General features: G+C 43.6%; 1 protein-coding gene across 3 annotated transcripts in view; it reads right to left on the bottom strand.

The window, feature by feature from the left end:
* Positions 1–1,358: 1,358 nt before the first annotated feature.
* Positions 1,359–21,426, bottom strand: part of VEPH1 (ventricular zone expressed PH domain containing 1) — a 182,126-nt gene continuing 162,058 nt past the window's right edge. For 2 of the 3 annotated variants that reach the window (XM_030576160.1, XM_030576159.1), the window contains exons 13-14: positions 8,766–8,902; positions 1,359–2,117 (exon numbers count right to left, since the gene is read on the bottom strand). In XM_030576160.1, coding sequence (XP_030432020.1) covers positions 1,881–2,117; positions 8,766–8,902 — 374 coding nt within the window. In that variant the 3' untranslated portion in view covers positions 1,359–1,880. The remainder of the gene's footprint in view (positions 2,118–8,765; positions 8,903–21,426) is intronic. The other variant, XM_030576161.1, reaches the window with a different exon arrangement.

Genomic DNA, 21,426 nt, shown 5'->3' with positions numbered 1-21,426 from the left:
GCCTCCATATTGAGGTCTAAGGATAAAGCAGTTTGTGTTCCAGGTTCATACTTTTATCCTCACTCCAACAACTATCAAATCACATTTCTTCCAAGATGTCAGAGGACTTAAATCCAGACAGAATAAAATGTTTAAGATCTAGCTAGGGACTAATGTTCAGAGTTGCTGATTGCCTACAACGCCAATGGAAATCAAGAGAGCTGTGAGTGCTTGGTATTGCTGATAATCTGCTAGGTCAGATTTCTGTGCTAATTTCAGCTTTATCACCCATTGCAAGAAAAGTCAGTTACGCAAGTATTAGACTCAATGGTGACAGCTGAAAATAGGTTTACGAAACTCACATGCAATGGTGTGTTCAGTGCTAGTTTACAGCTGCAGGTAAAGAACATAGTATCTGACTCAGTGCAGGTTATGTAAAGCCTATGTCACGAAATCTCCACTATTGGTCTTTAACACTGTTGTCAAACTGGGCTTTCTAGGGATGCCAAGCTCCATAGTGCACTGAAGAAGGAATTAGAGTAATCCATCTCCAACACCTTCATAATCTACTGGAAAGAAAATATTTCAGTTTATCCTATCTCCATGCCTTTGAGGACTATCATGAGCCCAGGCCATTGGCTGGTGCAACTCCATTGGTTTCAGTGACAATGCACCAGAGATACATTAGGCCCAATATATTTTTATCTAAATTTATTTTCCAGGTCATTGGTTTGATTCTTCAGTGCCTTACAGTTCTTCATATTCTCAATTGACACAGCATTATGTTCAAAGACTGTTTTCACCTTATCTTCAATTTTTCTCTTAGCATATTGATCTCTGACATTGAAATCACTCAAGTCCTACTCTATCATAATAGCCTGAATTGCACCTTAGCATTTACCCATTTCTCCACAGGCCATGCCTATGATTTTAAACTTAAACAAACTGACCAAACATTGACTATTAGAAGCCATATAAAATAAAGGATCCTTTGCAAAGCTGAATGTACTTCTGGTTTTGTAGTATCTTTGCATTTGCAAGAAACATTTGAAAATATACTACGGACTCTTCTCTCATCAAACCAAATACACAAATCTTTTAAAAGAATAATGATTAAAGCAGTTCAAAATGCTTCATTTGAAACTTTTTTCCCCATGAAAATGGCCTTTCTGGAAATGACTGGACTTTGAAATCTCTCTGCAAATGTTACTGCCTGGAAGAGATTTTCTTTTGTACTTTTAGCAAAAGGGTAAAATGAGACACCACCACCACCACCATCACAATATAATCACATATATATACTTCAGCCTGCATCAAGTCACCTTAAACGGATAGGCAAAAATAGCTTGGAATGCTGAATTTTATTACATAAACCGCTTTATTTTGCAGGGGTTAACATTCTAGATTAGCTGCTGATGTAACAAAGTGAGGAAAATGTAAATATATACATGCTGAAAAATAGTGCTACAGGGCAGCTTTTGTGTACCAGTGTCTGTCAGATTAGTTTCTCAATATCATTTGCTACTGATATATTCTAACAATAAAACATGCTGCAAAATATAGAATTTGCTATGTAAATTCCATGTATGTTCAAAAGGAGCCTCTTTCACCACATTAGCTATAAACTAAAGTCACCTTTGGAACATATTCACTTTATAGCAATTAGATGAGATGCTTTGAGCTACTTTGTTGCCAATGGTAACTGTCTAGGGGCCTGATCTTGCAGCCATTACTCACTTGAGCGTTCCCTGCAGTAGCCAAAACCACTGAATAGACAGGGACTACTCCCACCAATAAGGTTTGTTTCTTATCACTTTGTTTGGTTCTGTGATAAACAGAATGAAGTATCTTTGCATTTCAAAGGCAGATGCAAAAGCTCAGTGTTAGACAGGCTGATGGTTTTACAGATAGGTGGTTGCCTCTCTGCTTTCCCTTTCTTTAGCTTGTGCTACGGCTACATTGATGCACTGAAGCCACTCTTCAGCATTCTTCTCATCTTTGGCTTTGAAAACATAGGTCTTATTGTTGGTGAAGATTTCAAAGGCCCGAGGAAGACTGCGGTCTCTGCGCTTCTTGGCCACAACTTTTACACTCTGTACCTTACTGAGTTCAATGGGGCAGTCATCTGGATCATCCTTCTGAAACATAGGAGGTGGGGGAGGGAGCACAACAGTCAGTTCAGAGGGAAAACTTTTGTTGATCCTACAAAGTAGCTACACCCATAGCTTTAGACTGTGCAACCCTTATTCACTTTGGGGAGCACTGAGGCTGGAATTTGGGAAGGACCCTAATGGAGTTCAGTACGTAACTCACATTGAATTTCAACAGGATTTGGGTACCACATGCCTTTAGATAATCCTACCTCAGTCACATAACTAATCCAATTAGGGCTACTTGTACAAGGATTGCACAGTAACCCACGAGCTTTCCTACCTTAGCATTGGCACATGTTATTCCCACCCTTTTGCAAAGGATTGACATCCACCACCAATATAGGATTGGGGTAATGCCCCCTCCCAATCCCCACCCCACAATGTTAATGGTTGTGAAAGGTGCCTGAAGGACACACCAAGAGACTGAAGTACTCCATGAATTCACAGCCCAGACAGCAACAGTGCACACTTCCCTACACTGCCCTGTGGATGTGCCTCGCTCTGCCCTGGAGGGACCAGGAGGAGCAAAGGCTCTATGCATATTCAATTGCTGAGCTCTCTATTCAGCCATTCTCTCTGCTAAGACTGCCAATGATTCTTTATAAGTTCAATGCACTTTTCAAACATTAATTGGTTCATCTCTCAATCATATGCCTGTGAGGTTGTGTGTTGTAAATATTTTGGCAAAATGTTGGAAATAAATTTCCCTAATAGGTTTATTAAGGTTGACCATGACTGTTTCCACACATTGGGGGTGGGGGGGAAGATGTATGTGAATATGTTTAAGGATTGTACAGCTCAAAAAGCCGTGAATATGTTCATTGTATACATATGAATATGTCAGTGAAATAGGGGCACCATTTTATAAGTGGGGAAAATAAGGTAGGGAGAGGTAAGTTATCCTAACTGATGGAAAACCTGCAGGCGGCATGGAGATTCCTAGCTAGCATCCTCTCAGGGATGAGGGATTTATGAGCTCATGGAAAAGGCAGGGATTGTGGCCTTCTAACAAGGAATCTAGTCCCCAACCCAAGAAATGTTGTGGCATCAGCATGAAACACCTGTTCCTCATCCGCCCAAGCATGGCTCTCTGGGGAGCTGTGTTTCCACTGCCTGAACTTCATCCTTTCTTCTAGCCAGATAGAGGCTGGTGCACAGGGGTTAATGTTCTGATGAGCCCCATTATTTCCCACTGAATGGCCAGGGGACAGTGACAGGCAGAATAGCTGTACCCTCAGTGTAGACCCTTGAAATCAGACCGGGGGAATCCATGGAATTTACTCAGGCACCACACTGGGACCAAAGGCTGTGGAGATGAATCATCCATTTTTCCATGGTGTTCCAGGTGATGCAAACCAGTGATAGACCTGAAGCAAAATGCTGGATCTCATAGACTCATAGACTTTAAGGTCAGAAGGGACCATTATGATCATCTAGTCTGACCTCCTGCACAATGCAGGCCACAGAATCTCACCCATCCACTTCAATAACAAACCCCTAAACTATGTCTGAGTTATTGAAGTCCTCAAATTGTGGTTTGAAGACCTCAAGCTGCAGAGAATCCTCCATGAACACCCACGAACCTTGTGGGAGTTCAAATCCAAACTTGGATGTTCAAGCCCATATCTACACAAACTAGCATTTGTTCTCACTATAAGCTACAAATTAACACTAGATGTGACCTCAGGTTGCTAAGGAGACTTGCAGTTTAGTACCCCAGGCAGATTTTTGTGTATGGGACCCACTGTAGTTTTCATGGACGTGGAGAGCAATGCATCTGTGCATCTCAGATTTTGGCTTTCCTTGCCTCCCTTTCACCCACTGGCCATATAATTGCTTGCACAGAGCGAATATTGTTAGCATGGTTAATTTTAAAGGGGAAAGGGTAGTGACAGGCCTACAGGAATATCCAGGCACAGCCAGCTGGCTATTTCACAATGCTTCTTCTGTGTCTTGTTTATATTTTCAAATCTGCGGTGAGGTAAAGGGAGAACATCCACATAATACTAGTCCTTGTTTAACAATTCGGGAGAAAGGTGGGTGGGGCAGGATTTTAGTACTAAACCAGATACAACTACTTTCCAGTTCAAATAACTAGAATAAACACCACATACAGCTGGACATGGATACGTAAAACTGGCTTAACTAGCCATTACCTATGACTGCACAGCTTAATAGTATACGCTCTATTGTAAACTGATGCATAGATCACCTTGATGATCTGATCTGGGAAGGCCCATTTACTCCCTGGACATACAGGTGCGGAGGGTATGCAGGACTGGAACCCTCACTGTGTGGGGTGGTGAAAAGCCCAGCAAAATCTTTATTTTCTCCTATTTTTAAATTTTGATTTGGAATGATTTTGTATTCAAATCTAAAAGATTTCTAAAATAAAAAAGACAGAATAAAGCTGGGTATTGGTAGCATGTCAAATCATGTAGTTAGGCCAGTCCTCACAACTGCAGCTGTGCCTATCAGCTCATTAGCTACTTCACCAGTGCTGATGTTCATTTCTGTTTTAAAAATCTCAGGCCCAGCACTACAGTTTGATGAGTGCTATGTAGCATGCATTCTCCATGAGCAGACCATCTATGCAAACATGCATTACTAAAACAGCACCTTTTCTACGTGTTTCTCCCATATCTCCAAGCAGTGGGAACTAAACTGGTGTTTTCCACAAAATGCATAGTGCTAAGTAACAGGATAAGGCTGTTCCCATCTGTTGGTTGTTTCCATTGTGGGAATAACATACAAGACAGTGTCGTACACTGCCAGATCTAGCTTTGGGACATGAGAGCTCCTACCTCTTAGGGTGGACACCAACAGCACAGCCAGACCGCCCCCTCCCCAACCCTTTGGTTCATGATGCATTTCAGTGAGGTTGCACCAGCTGGATTTGAGAGTCTTAACTCAGACTCTCAGAGGGGAAAGCAGTGGATGTGTTATTCTTTGACTTTAACAAAGCTATTGATACGGTCTCCCACAGTATTCTTGCCAGTAAGTTAAAGAAGTATGGGCTGAATGAATGCACTATAAGGTGGATAGAAAGCTGGCTAGATCATCGGACTCAACGGGTAGTGATCAATGGCTCCATGTCTAGTTGGCAGCCGGTATCTAGCAGAGTGCACCACAAGAGTCGGTCCTGGGGCCAGTCTTGCTCAATATCTTCATTAATGATCTGGAGGATGGCATGGACTGCACCCTCAGCAAGTTTGCAGATGACATTAAACTGGAGGAGTGGTAGATATGCTGGAGGGTAGGAATAGGATACAGAGGGACCTAAACAAATTAGAGGATTGGGCCAAAAGAAATCTGATGAGGTTCAACAAGGACAAGTGCAGAGTTCTGCACTTAGGACAGAAGAATCCCATGCACTCCTAAAGACTAGAGACCGAATGGCTAGGCAGCAGTTCTGCAGAAAAGGACCTAGGGGTTACACTGGACGAGAAGCTGGATATGAGTCAAAAGTGTGCCCTTGTTGCCAAGAAGGCTAATGGCATTTTGGGCTGTATAAGTAGAAGCATTGTCAGCAGATCGAGGGACATGATCATTCCCCTCTATTTGGCATTGGTGAGGCCTCATCTGGAGTACTGTGTCCAGTTTTGGGCCCCACACTATAAGAAGGACGTGGAAAAATTGGAGAGAATCCAGTGGAGGGCAACAAAAATGATCAGAGGGCTGGAGCACATGACTTATGAGGAGAGGCTGAGGGAACTGGGATTATATAGTCTGCAGAAGAGAAGAATGAGGGGGGATTTGATAGCTGCTTTCAACTACCTGAAAGGGGGTTACAATGAGGATGGATCTAGACTGTTCTCAGTGGTACCAGATGACAGAACAAGGAGTAACAGTCTCAAGTTGCAGTAAGTGAAGTTTAGGTTGGATATTAGGAAAAACTTTTTCACTAGGAGGGTGGTGAAGCACTGGAATGGGTTACCTAGGGAGGTGATGGAATCTCTTTGCTTAGAGGTTTTTAAGGTCAGGCTTAACAAATCCCTGGCTGGGATGATTTAGTTGGGGATTGGTCCTGCTTTGAGCCGGGGGTTGGACTAGATGACCTCCTGAGGTCCCTTCCAACACTGATATTCTATGATTCAGACATCAGTTACATGAAGCACTCTCATGAAACTTATATAGCCTTGTTAGGGTGACCAGATGTCCTGATTTTATAGGGACAGCCCTGATATTTGGTGCTTTTTCTTACACAGGCACCTATTATCTCACCTCCATCCCGATTTTTCACCCTGGCTGTCTGGTCACCCTAATCCTTGTAACCTGTGTCTCCCTCTCCAGTCCCACTTTCAGGTGCATGCAGTCAAATACTTCGACATTCCAAAATATCCAGCTCCCCAAATATGGCCAACACTCATTCTAATCAGCCAATCATTCTATTTGCCCATCACTGTTATAGAGACCCTTGCAATCAGGGGATAACTATGAACGTCTGCAATACCCATTCTCTCTCGAGATAGCCCTTCCAGAACTGAGTTGAGCCACATTGGTGAGGCTGCGCCAGGAAGCTTTCAATGCCATTTCTCATGCTATACCCAGGCTGAGGTTAAAGACAGGCCTCGAGTCTCTAGGGATATCAATCCAGTACCTTTGGCTAGCTCTAATTTCAGCAACAATATAAAAGTAACAGGTTATAACACATATACTTGAAAAATATGCTGGCCTGAATACAGCGACTGTACCTTAAACCTGCCTAGTACTGTGCATCACCATTACAAACAGTTAAAACAGCTCAAAATTATTGATTTTACGTTAAAAAGAAGTAAATTAATCTGTATGAAATATACAGCTGAGAAGAAACTGCCATTCAACAACCTGATCTGCTACCTTCCTCTGCCTGCCAAACAATATACATTTCTTGCATTAACAAAAGAGAGCAGCAGTAAAACAATCTTAGGAGTTGATTTTCATCCGATAATCACATCCCATGGGAATTAGAGGCATTCTGATATGCCTGTTGCTTTATTAGTGTAGGATATCTAATTAACTTCCATTACATCAAATAAATTTTTTATAGGCCAGTCAACTTGTGAGGAAGTTGACAATTATTCTGGCAAATTTAAAAAAGTAAATATCAAGCAATGGTGAAATAGACTGGTCATAAAAGTACATATTAATTTTTCTTTAAAAACCCAATCAAACACATTAGGAAATCACTAGAAGTGCAGGGAGATGTTCTTTTATGAATTAGTCCCTTTCTGATGGACTGCATTTTCCTAAGAAAGGCATAAGTGCATCACAGACACAACTTTGTATGGCCTCCATGAAAGGAAGGGGCTCAAGCAGCTATTTTAGAGTTTAGAGTGCTTGATTTTGTTTATAGATGGTAATAAAAGCTCTTTAGAAGCAAAGTTAAGCTTTAGGGTCAAAATTTCAGCTAGGCTCTGATAAGGGGCTTCTGTTATCTTGGAACCTCCCTGGAAATGAAAAAGACCATTTTGCATAGTATTTGATAATGCCAATTACTAAAGGCTGAAGAAAGTAATTTTCCACTCAGAGTGTCTAATAAATCAGAAGCACTGAAATTAATTTTGCAGTATTAGATATACTAGGCCAAATTTCTCTCTCACTTCTTCTGGTATAAATCCACTGAAATTTCAGAATAGATACTCTGTATTTATACAGTGGGACAAGTGAGAGCAGAATTTAGTCCTTTATTGGGAGAAACAGAGAACTCTTGCATTAGTATCCCACTTTCAGCAATACTTTGTGTTTCCTTTCTGGTGATGATTCGAATGCTATAATGTCAGTATGGATTATTCAGTTAAACAAGAGAAGTAGCCCAATTTTTTTTTATTAAAGAGAATAGTGATTTTGTTTTGGGTACCCAGCTTGAAATATCTTAGAGGGTCCTGATTTTCAGAAAGTGATGAGCACCTGTCCTCTGAAAATCAAACCCATTTAAAGTCTGTCAGTTTGGCACCCAAAATCACTGATCACTTTTGAGAATCTAAGATGGAATTAATACTTTCCTTGCTGTTGTACTCCAGGCTTTTTGCAAACAGTTGCTTTTTTATCTGTGCAGAATTCAGTTTCACTGTTGCTTATCCTTACATTTACTTGAACAACAAAATTAAGAATTGCTAACCAGAACTGAAAGGCATTTAGGCATTTTTTTTCAACTCAGTGCAATTTCTTAAGGCACAGGTGGATTAGTGACACAATAGCCTGGTACTAAATTAAACCTTCACCTTTGGAGGCACACTTAGTCATTGGTCACCAACTAAGGCAATCTGAAAAGATTTTAAGAGCTGGTGGGCGCAATCTACCTATGTTACATGGGTGCAACTTCCCTTGAAGCCAACGGAAGTTGCATCTTTTTATCTGAGAGCAGAACTGGACCCTAAGTATGCATGGTGCTCAGCATTTGCCTAACTCTGTTGCCACTGACTTCAAAAAGAAGAGCATTAGGCCAAAGCCAAGGGCCTTTGAAAACTCCACCCTTTGTCTCCACAGGAAGAGGCATAAACCCTCCTACAGCATAGACAAGCTTAGTCAGCAAACCATTGGCTGAAATTAGCTATGTGAGGAGAATATGGAATAATCATAGTCTTGAAAAGCCCAAGGAAGAGGGTAATGCGGGGGGGGGGATGAGCAAACCAAAGTGATGTTCTAACTTACAGATTTTCCTTTGCGAAACAGAAGCTGATTGCCAGCGAGAGTGAAATAGCGAGTTTTCCATCTTTTGATAAACTTCCATCTAACTTGCTTTTCTTTCAGCTTGCCTTCAATCAGAGGCTGTCCATCTTGATTTACAACTAGTGAGGAAAAATATAATGAAGATTCATTTTCTCTCTCTTATCTCAGAAGGAAGCACAATTTTTTCTGCAAACCAAAAATCAGTTTTGCAATGTTGCTGTATAAACTACAAGACCACATTTCCCTTCTGCCTCAGAATATTCAGCCATGGTTGAAGATAGGTGTTGCAGTCCCCTACTCACGAAGGATCCATTTTTTATTGTAGGTCTCATACAGTTCCATCTCCCCTTCATTTTTTCTTCTTCTAACTCTTACTACTGCATATTCATCCCCCCTACTTCCTATTTCTACCCAATTTATTACCCAACCTCAAAATATTTATTCATAATCTTGTACAATTAAGCATATGCTTAACAAAATAACCAACAAATAATCCACCAAGATGCACCCAGAATGACAAAAGCAAATTCATGACCCTGTATGATTGATCTTTGCCCTCTTTTCCCCCAAATGACACCTATGCTCTGTTTTCTCCTATTCAACAGTGTCATCACATCACCAACAATATTTAACTCCCCTGCAAATTACATCTTCACGTAACATGTACTTAAAAGATCAGTTTAAAAATGCTTGGAGTCTGAAGTGAGAAATGCTACCCGCACTGGCCCAATCACGCCTTATGGAAAGTCCCATGGAATGTGATAGAGGATAACAACTTTCTAGGTTTATATTCCTACTATAGAATTCTATAGGATGAATTGAAAACCCACACAGGATAACATTCACTATTAAATTCAAATCATTTTTAATTTTAGAGTCATTTCCACAGAGCCAATTAAAGGCCAGGACTAGGATTTTCAAAGGGACCTAAGGGAGTTAGGTACCTAAACCCCATTGGAAGTTAGTTCCTATCTTCCTTAGGTCCCTTAGAAAATCCCAATCCAAAAATAAGATATTAGGCACAATCCTGAAGAAAGGGTGGTACATGAGCTACACCTGGCCAGGAATGACTCAGACACACTCGAATCACATTCCTTCCCTGCTGTCTTCTTGCTTTGCGGGGGAAGAGTTTGGGGAAAGAGTTGTTTGCTACTCACTTCCTCTACCGCTTCTGTAGTTCAAGTCACAGCTTAGCCCTACATTGTTAAGAGAATCCTATTGGTTTAATCATCATTAACTTCTTTAGGTCCTTCTATAAGTGAGGCCGCAAAGTTATTTAACATTAACATAAAATGCTGTGAAAAATAATCCTCACACTTCGGACAAACCAAGAATTACCTAGGTCCTGCTCCTACTTATATGCAGCCAAATCTCACAGCACTAATGTTGGTAATGTGATATATTCTATCACTTACATCTGCCCAAAATAATACAATTATTTCAATACCTGGCACACAACTGCTGGAGCAGTGCAACACAAGACAGACCCTGGACAGCCAATGTTTACCTTTCTCCCTCAGTAACAATTTAGCAAGTAACTACTTCCAATCCCACTGCCAAGTGTGGATTTATGATCTCATGACCAAGGATTTAGAATTTCAGAAGGGTGGTTTGTATAGATTAAAAAAAAAACCAGACACATTCTCACCTCTCAAATGGAACTCATTAAGGGGAAGTAAATAAAGTTAGCCATTAAGGTACAGCGTGTGAAGTCTTTTTAATAGATGCATAGATTTTAAGGCCAAAGAGGAGCAGTATAATCACCTGCCTGAGCTTATTTTAATATTCTATATAAATAGAGCATTTTATGAGTAAAGTGACACAATGCTTCCAGGAATAATAGACAGAGTGTATATTCAATAAAAAGAGGGGTGCCGTTGGCTGCTCCATCTTCAACTGAGCTGTTTTCCAGACCAGTGCATCCTCTATATTGAACCACGGTGTGCACAAAAGGCTACTTGTTATGGCTGTAAGGCCAAACAGTAGGACCGTAAACCAGAAGTACTGACTGTTGGCTAGAAAGCGGAGGTATCTCCTGTGCAGAGGGAAGATGGCGTTGTGAAAGTATGCATCCTTCATATCGAGGGCGGCATAGCAGTCCCCAGGAGGCAAAGGATGGGATAATGGTTCCCAGGGATACCATGCGGAACTTCAACTTTATCCTAAACTGGTTGAGTCCGAGCAGGACTAGGAAGGTCTGAGACCTCTGTTTGAGTGGGGGACTAGGGCATAACGGGAGTAAACCCCCTTGCCCCTTTCGTCTGTCGGCGTCAGCACCTCTTGTACGAGGAATTGCTCGTGAGAGTGGTCCCTGAAGGGGGACAGGGTTGGAACAGATTAGAGGTGGTACCCATGCTCCACCGTGCGCAGGACCCAGCGATCTGAAATTAACTGGGGCCACGCCAGGAGAAAGCGGGATTGGGATCCTGGCCTGTGACTGGTACACCGCCCTCAGGCGCACCTTGGAAGGTTCGTCTTTGGTCCAAGTGGTAATTGCGAGGGACCTTGACCTTGGCCTCGCCGTTTGCCAAAGTCCTGTCTCTGGCTAGGCACAGAGTATGGCGGCTGGGGATAGAAAGGCCTGCGTTTGGTCGCTGGCATATGCATGCTGAGAGAGCGCATTAGGACCCTATTGTCCATCAGGCTTCGCAGCCTGGGGCTGTCTTTGCCGCGAAGAGGCCTCTACCAACAAAGGGTAAGTCCTGAATGGCATACTGCAGCTCCGGCCGGAGGCTTGAAACCTGAAGCCATGAGATGTACCTCATGGTGACACCAAAGGCCAGAGTCCTGGCTGCTGAGTCTGCTGCATCCAACGAGGCCTGGAGGGACGCTCTGGGTACCTTTTTTCCCCGTCCTTGGCGGGAGTTTTGCTCCATAAACTAAACTACCTTCACCCAGGTGCTATAATTATAGCAGCTAAGCAAGGCTTGTTGCTTTGCTACCCAGAGCTGCAGGGCCTCTGCAGAGTACACCTGGCGGCCAAGTAGGTTCATTCGCCAAGCCTCCTTCGGTTTCGGGGCTGGCGCCCGCTGGCCATGCCTATACCTCTCCTTAACAGACTGAAAGACTAGTGAGCAGAGAGGAGAGCGGACAGACGAGTAGTCGTACCCCTTAGAGGGCACCATACCGGGTCCTCTACCTCTGGGACCTCCTCCACCTCAGGTTGTCGGGGGGCGTATCAGAATCGTGGTTCTGAGCATAAGATCTGCGCATGTGGGATGACACGGATGCGTGTCTGGATGGCCATGGAGGTACTAAAAAAAGGCATGGGCAGAGTCTCTGACTCTATCGGACCTTGCCCAACTCGGCACCGGGGACCAGCACCGGGAGGCGTACCAGTACCTGGAATGAGATCCAGACCTGCAATCAGAACGGTGCCGGGAGGTCGACCGAGATCTCGAGGCTCGGGGAGAGGCTACAGGAGTCACGGTACCTGTCGCGGTGCCGGAAGTTGGAACGGTGCCGATAGTAGCGGGTCGGCGAACGGGATACTGACCGGTGCGGCGAGTGCGACCAGTACCGATGAGGAAAACAGCACCGGGACTGCAAGTGGTGTCGGGTGTGCCGACGGGACCTGAAGCGTCTGCGGGACCGTGATCATGAACGGTGCCGCTCTGCTGTGCTGACAGAGGACGGTCATATGAAGAGACTGTATTACCCGCACCGGCAGTGCCGGGGTCAGGCAGCATCGACTCTGTCATGGCAATGAGATCCCTCACCATTGGTAATGTCTCCGGCGTGGAGGGAACAGCAGGCTCAACCACAGTGCATACTGGGGAGCTGTCAGGCACCGGATTCGACGGCCCTCGTGGGACAGGGATCGACGGTACCGAGGTCGTCAGAGCTTCGGTAGGTGTCAGTGCCGGGCGATCTGACTTAGACAAGCTCTCTGGCTGTGGTGCAGTTGGCACGGAAGCAGCAGGAGCAGTAAGCTCAACCACGGCACGTGCCGGGGAGCCATCAGGCACCGGATTCGACGGCCCTTGTGGGACCGGGATCGATGGTGCCGACGTCGTCGGTGCCTCAGCAGGTGTCGGTGCCGGGCGATCCGACTTAGACGAGCTCTCTGGCTGCGGTGCAGTTGGCACGGAAGCAGCAGGAGCAGTAAGCTCAACCACAGCACGTGCCGGGGAGCCGTCAGGCACCGGATTCGACGGCCCTTGTGGGACCGGGATCGATGGTGCCGATGTCGTCGGTGCCTCAGCAGGTGCCGGTGCCGGGCGATCCGACTTAGACGAGCTCTCTGGCTGTGGTGCAGTTGGCACAGAAGCAGTGGGAGCAGTAAGCTCTACCGCGGCGCGTGCCGGGGAGCCATCAGGCACCGGATTCAATGGCCCTGGGGGACTGGAATCGACAGTGTCGACGTCATTGGTGCCTCTGCAGGTGTCGGTGCCGGGCGATCCGACTTAGACGAGCTCTCTGGCTGTGATGCGGGTGGCACGGAAGCAGCAGGAGCAGGGGGCTCAACCACGGTGCGTGCCGGGGAGCCGTCAGGCACCAGCAGGAATTGTAGGCTCTCTCAACCTTGGAGGAAGGGAGCGGTGCCGAGTCGACTTCGGTGCCGGCGACGGCCGGCGCCGAAAGGCCTTGGCAGTACCGGCGGTGTCCGGTGCCGAGGAGGCGCTTCTGCCAGCCGCTTGATCATCGCTCGGTGCCAAAAGTGGAGGGGAAAGTGAAAGTCCCGCTCCTTTTTGTTCTCGGCTTAAAAGCCTTGCAAATAGGGCACTTAGCTGTCAAGTGTGATTCCCTGAGGCACTTCAAACAGGAGTCGTGTGGATCTCCCTTCGGCATCGGCTTCTGGCAGGCCGAGCCCATTTTAAAACCTGGTGAGCCGTGCATGGGCTCCGGCACCGGGTGCAGGGAAGGGGCTACTTCCTGAACCCCGCTAACTATTACTAAACTAACTATGTTAGCAAAGAAAAAACGTATAACTATACAAATATATATATAAAAGGATTATAACTGCATAACTATATATGAGATACTACGAGTAGCTAGGGAAGTGGAGGTCAGCTAAGCCGCGCTCCACTGTTCCAACGACCGACAAGGGCGGTAAGAAGGAACTGAGGAGCGGGTGGGCCGGCAGGGGTATATATCGAGCACCATGATGGCGCCACTCTAGGGGACGACCTGCCGGCCCACTGAGTTGCTAGGGTAAAAGTTTTCCGACGAATGTGCACGCGCGGCGCACACACCTAACTGGAATGGATATGAGCAATCACTCGAAGAAGAAATATATGTTCCCTCTCCATCACAATGGTTTCATTATCTATGTTTAAAAAATCACTTTGATGATTTAAAGCACAGCATGGGTGTTAAAGATTATTATTTGCTTCAAAGTGCCTCAGATTCTCATTTATAAATGTGCCTATATTTATAAGGCCATGTATATCCTTCACCCTCTGCCCACAATTTCCATTGAGGTTATATGTCCATTGACTGTGACAGGCTGAATATCAGTGGGAGATGTGCAGGATTTGACATGGCTTTCAGACAGTAGACACACAAAGAGGAACGTTCTTACACAAAAATCAAATGAATGAATGAACAATCCACCCTTACTTAAAAAACAGCTAGCCCGGGTGTTATAATGAGTTACTGCTTGTCATTCTAAAGCACACCCAGCTACATTATGACTCTAGGCACAGCCCTGAGCGAAGGGTGCTGTTTCAAAAGCATCACCTCAGGAACAGCCCCAGTAGGGCCTGTGCATCACAGGCACACCTCAGAGTCAGAGTTCCTTCCCTGATGCCACCCTTGCTCAGGGTAGAGGAGGGGGAAATGGCAATAATTTGCTGCTGTCTTATACCAGTGGCAAGTTATTACTGCCACTCTGCCACACTGGTTTAGCTGACCACTGGCCAGTTTTTACAGAGGAAGAGACAATGTTTAATCCATTCCTCACCCTTTCCTGCCCACCTACTCCAGGATGTGAGTGAGGGTGGAGGGAGTCAGTGGGTGTGGAGTCCCTTTTTACTTGTATGTATAAGGACCCTTTGTTGAGGTGGCCCATGTTGGTGTGTCAGGGGAGTTCTTACTCCCCTATGCTCCCTTGCATGGATGCATGGTCAGAGTCACCGTCTAGCCCAGAAAATAGACATGGCAACTCTGAGGACATCCTTTGGAGTTTCTGAGAAGGCATAACTTTATATCTATACAACTCTATTTAGTATTCACTGTCTGGTTCCTGAAATAGAAACAAAATGTTAAAAATGTTATTCTTCAGAGTGAGTCCAAGAATTGATATTTTTCTCCAGCACTGCTTATGTTGTCTGAGGGGGCTCCCTCCCTTTGCACTCCAGCTGCTGTGAGGTGGGGTTTTCTTGTTGTATTATTGTAATTACTTTATGAAAGCCTCTAAAGGAAGTGAATAGCAAACAACTATTTCCCCAAACTCTTCCCCTACAAAGCAAGAAACAGCTGTGCTTTTAAGTTGTATATAGATATTGATTATATGCACACACTCTATATAAGCAGCAAAGAATCCTGTGGCACCTTATAGACTAACAGACGTTTTGGAGCATGAGCTTTTGTGGGTGAATACCCACTTCGTCAGACGCATGTAGTGGAAATTTCCAGGGGCAGGTATATATATGCAGGCAAGCTAGAGATAATGAGGTAGTTCAATCAGGGAGGATGAGGCCCTGTTCTAGCAGTTGAGGTGTGAAAACCAAGGGAGGAGAAACTGGTTTTGTAATTGGCAAGCCATTCACAGTCTTTGTTTAATCCTGAGCTGATGGTGTCAAATCTGCAGATGAACTGAAGCTCAGCAGTTTCTCTTTGAAGTCTGGTCCTGAAGTTGTTTTTTTTTTGCTGCAGGATGGCCACCTTAAGGTCTGCTATAGTGTGGCCAGGGAGGTTTAAGTGTTCTCCTACAGGTTTTTGTATATTGCCATTCCTAATATCTGATTTGTGTCCATTTATCCTTTTCCGTAGAGACATGGTGTGGCTGATCTGGTTAGGAACCGGTTCATTCTCTGTGGTTAAAACTGTTTCTTTCTTGTTGCTCACCCGAACGCTCCACATTCCTCAACTATACTTTGCATCTTTTTGTGTCTGGTCATGTTATGTTGAATTCTTTCATGCCATATTTGACATGGCCTGACACAAGACAAAGTGAAACAAAAAGCCTTTCCTCCCTGCTGCATAACATTCTGTAATTGCAAAAATATGTAAATGTTTATGCAGAAAAACTTTGTTTGCGTCTGCAGTCAGGTCATCTGAAGTTCTCTAGATTAATGGTGTCATATTTTTAAATTTACACCTTTGTAATAGCCCTTAACTTTATTACAGATGCACACACATACACACACTCACTTTTGTATTGCAAATTTCTTGAGATAATGAAAAAGTGAGCTATTACTCCTAATTTTTTGTAGAACTAAATGCATTTTAGCAGCTGAGAGAAATAAATGCAGCCCAACCATGACACACATGAACTCAGTGTCATTTGCTTGGGTACAGCTATAAAACTGCAGTATTTTCAGCAGATTGGCTTTTACCAGTGTGGTTAATTTTGGAAAGAATCTGCAGTTTGTGCATGGAATCCAGTACAAGGTGGGATGGGATCAAGGAGATGCATAATATTATCAAGTTGATATGATTAAAGCCAGGGGTGGCGAGATCTTTACAATATGTAGGCATAGTGGGTTGTTGCAAATGGGCAGCTCTAAACAGTTTTTCCTATATAGCTTCCCTGCTTTTCATCCCACCGATGCTAGCTGCTTTCAGCCTTCCCTCTGCTTTCATGTTCACTTTCCATCCACATGCAGTTCAATTTTACTGGCCTGAACATACACAAAAACAATGTCCAATCTGAAGGTGTAAATACTGGTGGAAACTGAATTTTAAATGCACAGGTATGAGTTTTTGCCCTAAGAGAAGATGCACACTCCTTCACCAAACATATATGTAAAGACTGGTGTGGACACTGGCCACACATTTGATCCAGGCTTCAAATGTTTGTTTTTTACCCTGCGGATCACTAAATCCATATTCACCCTTACAAACTTGCTAAGTTTGTTGAGTTAATTAGATATTAATTAACTCAAGATAAAAACTTCTAAGGAAATGAAGGACCATCCATGCGACTCATCTGAGCAATCACAACTAACCACCCCTTAAACAGTGAGGCAAGAACTGCCCATGGTTACATTTTTCAAACTCTGTATACAAATATTGTCAAAGACTGCGGAGTAAATACATCGGCGTAAATCATGATTCACTCCTAGTTGTTCCCTGAGCAGGGAAAGGCTGTATTTGTCAAAATAATCATCCACTGCCAATGATTTGTTCACCTGGAACCCTTCAAATTCTGATGGCACTGTCTCTTTCATCAGAGCCAGATTATGGTCATTTCAGCCTGAGTCTGTGGCTCAGATGAGAACTAGTTCACTGAAGCTGGATCTGGTGATACTGGTTGGGTGGGGGAAAACAACCAGGGGACACAGCAAAGATTACGGGCCTGACTCTATAGTCCATGAAGTCTGCTTTATGCCCATCCCCCAGTACAATGCATAACCCGACCCCTTGATGTGCCTGGAGGAAGATTTGTGTGACATGTGAGAATCTTCCCATGGCTTAAGGCAATGGTGCCTACTCCTTCCCAACCACTTCTCCTGGCTCCCAGCATAGGAGACATGGCCAGAGGAAAGGGCCATGCACCCTCAGTTTCTCCTTGATGCCCAGATAACAGCAATGGACTTGAGTGCTCTTTCATCTTTGCTTGACAAGGAGGTTATGACTTTTCTTCTTGAACCCACCATTGTTATCTATATCCTTGTCATCAGAATGGATTAATGCAAGGCTACCCTTGGAAATGTCATCCAGTCCAGAACAAGACTGTCTACTACCTTACCAGTGGTTCCTGTTAGGCACATGCTGCAGCCATGCTCCATTGACTGCACTGGGTTCCACTTGGTGTCTGGGTGACATTCAAAGTGCTAGTTTCAAGCTATAAATCTCTTTATGGCTTGAGCCCTACATATCTTAGAGCCCTGAATATCATCTCTCTCTTCATACTACAAACCAGCAGTTGAGATTAGCTGGGATATTCAAGATGACAATCCTTAGATTTATTCCTCTTTAGGGGCTGACAGGAAAGATGGTTTTGTGGAAAAGGCACTGGATTGGAACCAGGAGATCGAAGTTCAATCTTTTCTCGACCACAGACATCCTGTGTCTTTGGGAAAGTTACTTAATCTGTCAGTGCCTTATGTGTTCTTTTCCCCAACTTTTGTCTGTCTTGTCTATTTTGGCTGTCTATGTTCAGTATCAAGCACAATGGGTCCCCGATCTTAGCTGAGGTCTCCCAGAACTACTATAATAATAGTTCTCCGTGGGAAGGCCCTTGAATTTACTTCCTCTGGATTCAAGAGGACATTAGTTTACCATTAAGGTATATTGCAAAACCTGTCTATTCTTTCAGGCTTTTCCAGAGGAGACAGGTTGGGGTTGAGGAGGTACTGAGAGGAGATGGGGAGTTTTTAATTACTGTTAGTAGACATCAGTTCTTCTGGTTAATATGTTTTTGTGGTTTATTGGTTTTTGTACAACTAGGTGAACTTTTCTAAATTGCAGGGTCACCTTGCCCCATCTCATTTCTGGCTAGCTGCTGCCTCAGTTTTCCATCAGTTCCAGGGGCTGATAACCTGCCCGCACATTCCACCATATGTAGGCTGCTGGCCTGTGCCTCTCAAACCCAGGAAGGACTCAGTGCCACGCTCAGAGTCTGCATCGGGCCCAGTTTTATTCTCCAAATGTAAAATCTAGGCAAAACATCAAATACAAAAACAGCTCCTCTGCCCACCTTGGGCTACAGCTTCCAGAGGCTTTTCCCCTTTGCCTCTCTGTCCGTCCCACTTCATGGTTTATGGCAGGAGCCAGTCTCCCTCCTGCAGCCCCTTCCAACTGAGCTTTCTCAGCTCTTTATAGAAAACATTTGATCCTTTCCCAGCTGTTAAATGTACAGGGCCGGCAGGCCTCCAAGCTCCCTGGCCCTTGAAAAGGTAGGGTAGCCCACAACATCATAAAATAAAGGAATATGTCATTGCCATTGATGTCTCATCATAGGCATTTTGTTGTAGACAACTTTTGACCCCATATTTACATGTGTAGTTAACCTTCTAGATTGTGATTTTATCATTTTGAGACACACAAACTGCTGTGTTATGTTTTTCTGGAGGATACTGTGTCCCCATTAGAACGTGAAGTTTGGTGTCTGGAAAAGAATAATCTCCATGGCATGCTTAATAATGGGGGAGAAGAGGATACCTGACAAGACAAGATGTCAGAAATGCAAGGATGAAGTGTCCACATTGAAAAACACATGGCACAATGATATAGATCAGAAACTTACCTGCAGCATCAAGCAGCCAAGTTTAGTGGATGAGAATTAAATAAAAGGGAAGAAAGGAAAAGAAATTGTTTCTATAGTTATATAGTAATAGAGTGTCATACAGCTACACAATGATTTACAGAGCACAATGAGCACAGTATAAATACCTAGCCACATTGATAGATTTCCAGAGGATCTTACAAACCTGCCCACTCCTGATCCCATTCAGCTCAATCGTAGTTCTGATTTTGATTTCAGTGATAGCAGGGACAGGTCCTAACGCAAACTCAGGGCATGTCTACAGGAGAGCTGCTATGGTGCCACAGCTACAGTTCTGCATCTGTGCCACTCTAGTGTTGACACTTCCTACATTGACAGAAGGGGTTTTCTTGTCAATGCAGTTAATCAACCTCTCTGAGAGGCAATAGCTAAGCTGACAGAAGAATTCTTCCATTGACCTAGCCACATCTACACTGCAGATTAGGTTGACCTAACTATGGTATGCTGGGTGCAAAGTTTTTCACAGCCCTGAAAAACATAGCTAGGTCAATCTAATTTTTAAGCATAGACAGTACTAAGAGGACACAAAGGGCAATAAATTCAGGCATAAGATGATGATGGTGAGATCAACAGTAGGTAGACAGTTGATATGCAGTTTCAGACCAAAGTGGATATTTATGGGTAAATTATAAAGTCTTTCAATAGCTCTCAACACTGGAAATGCAGATACATCTTCAAAAATTGTGGTAGTTGGAACCAATCCTACAATCACAGTCCTCATATGCATCTAGAGACAAATCCATTGGCTACACTGATGCCAGTTCCAGCAGACACTATAATGAAGTAGATGCCAGTATGTCTGAGGCCCTGATTAAAAGAGAGGAATTCATAAAGGATAACAATGAAGCATTATTCCAAATATTTTTAAAGTCCTTTCTCTTATTTTCTTAGCAATTAAGTTTCCTAAATATCTATAGGACATAAGGACCTTTCTCATAACCCACTTGTTGCTATAGTTTGTTCACTTAATGAACTAAATCTCCTTTTTATGGTGTCACAGTCACTTTAGAGCCAAATCTTGAAGTCCTGATTTTGTTTTTAGTCCGTCTTTACTCCAGCAGAATGCCCAATGAATGTCCAAATCTCCTTTTGTTTACACTGGTGCAAATTAGGACTGACTGTTGAAGTCCATGGAATGACACCAGTGGCGCAAGGGAGCTCAGATTGAGTACATAATCTACTTGATTGAGTACATACAGGACTTGACCCATCAGTAGCAGAATGTATTTAGTTGAACCAAGAGAAGGTTAACAAGCAACTTGATCACATTCTACACATACCTACGTGAAGAAGCGATTTCTGATAGTAGATGACTTACTCTGGCAGAAAAAAGCATAACAAGATCCAGTGGTTAGAAGCTGAAGCTAGACAAATCTAGACTAGAAATAAGGCACAATTTTTTAACCATGAGGGTAATTAACCATTGGAACAACTTGATTAGACATGTGGTGGATTATCCATCACTTGAACTCTTTAAATCAGGACTGGTTTCTTTATAAAATATGCTACAGCTCAAACAGATGTCAAGGGCTTGATGCAGAAATTATGGGGTGAGGACGTATTGCCTGTGTTATGCAGGAGATTGGACCAGAAGATCATTATTCTTCTGGCCTTTTTGGCCCTAAAAATCTATATTTACAGTAATATCTAGGGCAGTGTCGGCAACCTTTCAGAAGTGGTTTGTCAAGTCTTCATTTATTCACTCTAATTTAAGGTTTCGTATGCCAGTAATACAGTTTAATGTTTTTAGAAGGTCTCTTTCAATAAGTCTATAATCTATAACTAAACTATTGTGGTATGTAAAGTAAATAAGGTTTTTAAAATGTTTAAGAAGCTTCATTTAAAATTAAATTAAAATGCAGAGCCCCCTAGACTGGTGGCCAGGACCCAGACAGTGTGATTGCCAGTGAAAATCAGCTCATGTGCTGCATTTGGCATGTGTGCCATAGGTTGCCTATCCCTGATGTCCTATTTTTATAGGGACAGCGCTGGTTTTTGGGACTTTTTCTTATATAGGCGCCTATTACCCCTAACCCCCTGTCCCATTTTTTCACAATTGCTATCTGGTCACCCTAGTAATATGATGTGAATGGTTTAATATATGTGACCGTTTGTTCTAAAACCTAGTGTTTGCACACAATGGATTCAAGATACTTCAATATTTAAACATTTACTAAAAAAATGTTCACAACCTCTGACTTCTCTGGAAAGCCCACAACAATGCTGAAAATGTTTCCCAAACCCAAA

Source organism: Gopherus evgoodei, chromosome 9 (assembly GCF_007399415.2).
Source record: "Gopherus evgoodei ecotype Sinaloan lineage chromosome 9, rGopEvg1_v1.p, whole genome shotgun sequence".
In the NCBI taxonomy this organism is placed as follows: Eukaryota; Metazoa; Chordata; order Testudines; family Testudinidae; genus Gopherus; species Gopherus evgoodei.
The sequence above is the reverse complement of the archived record's forward strand: the minus strand, read 5'-3'. Positions and strand labels throughout refer to the sequence as shown.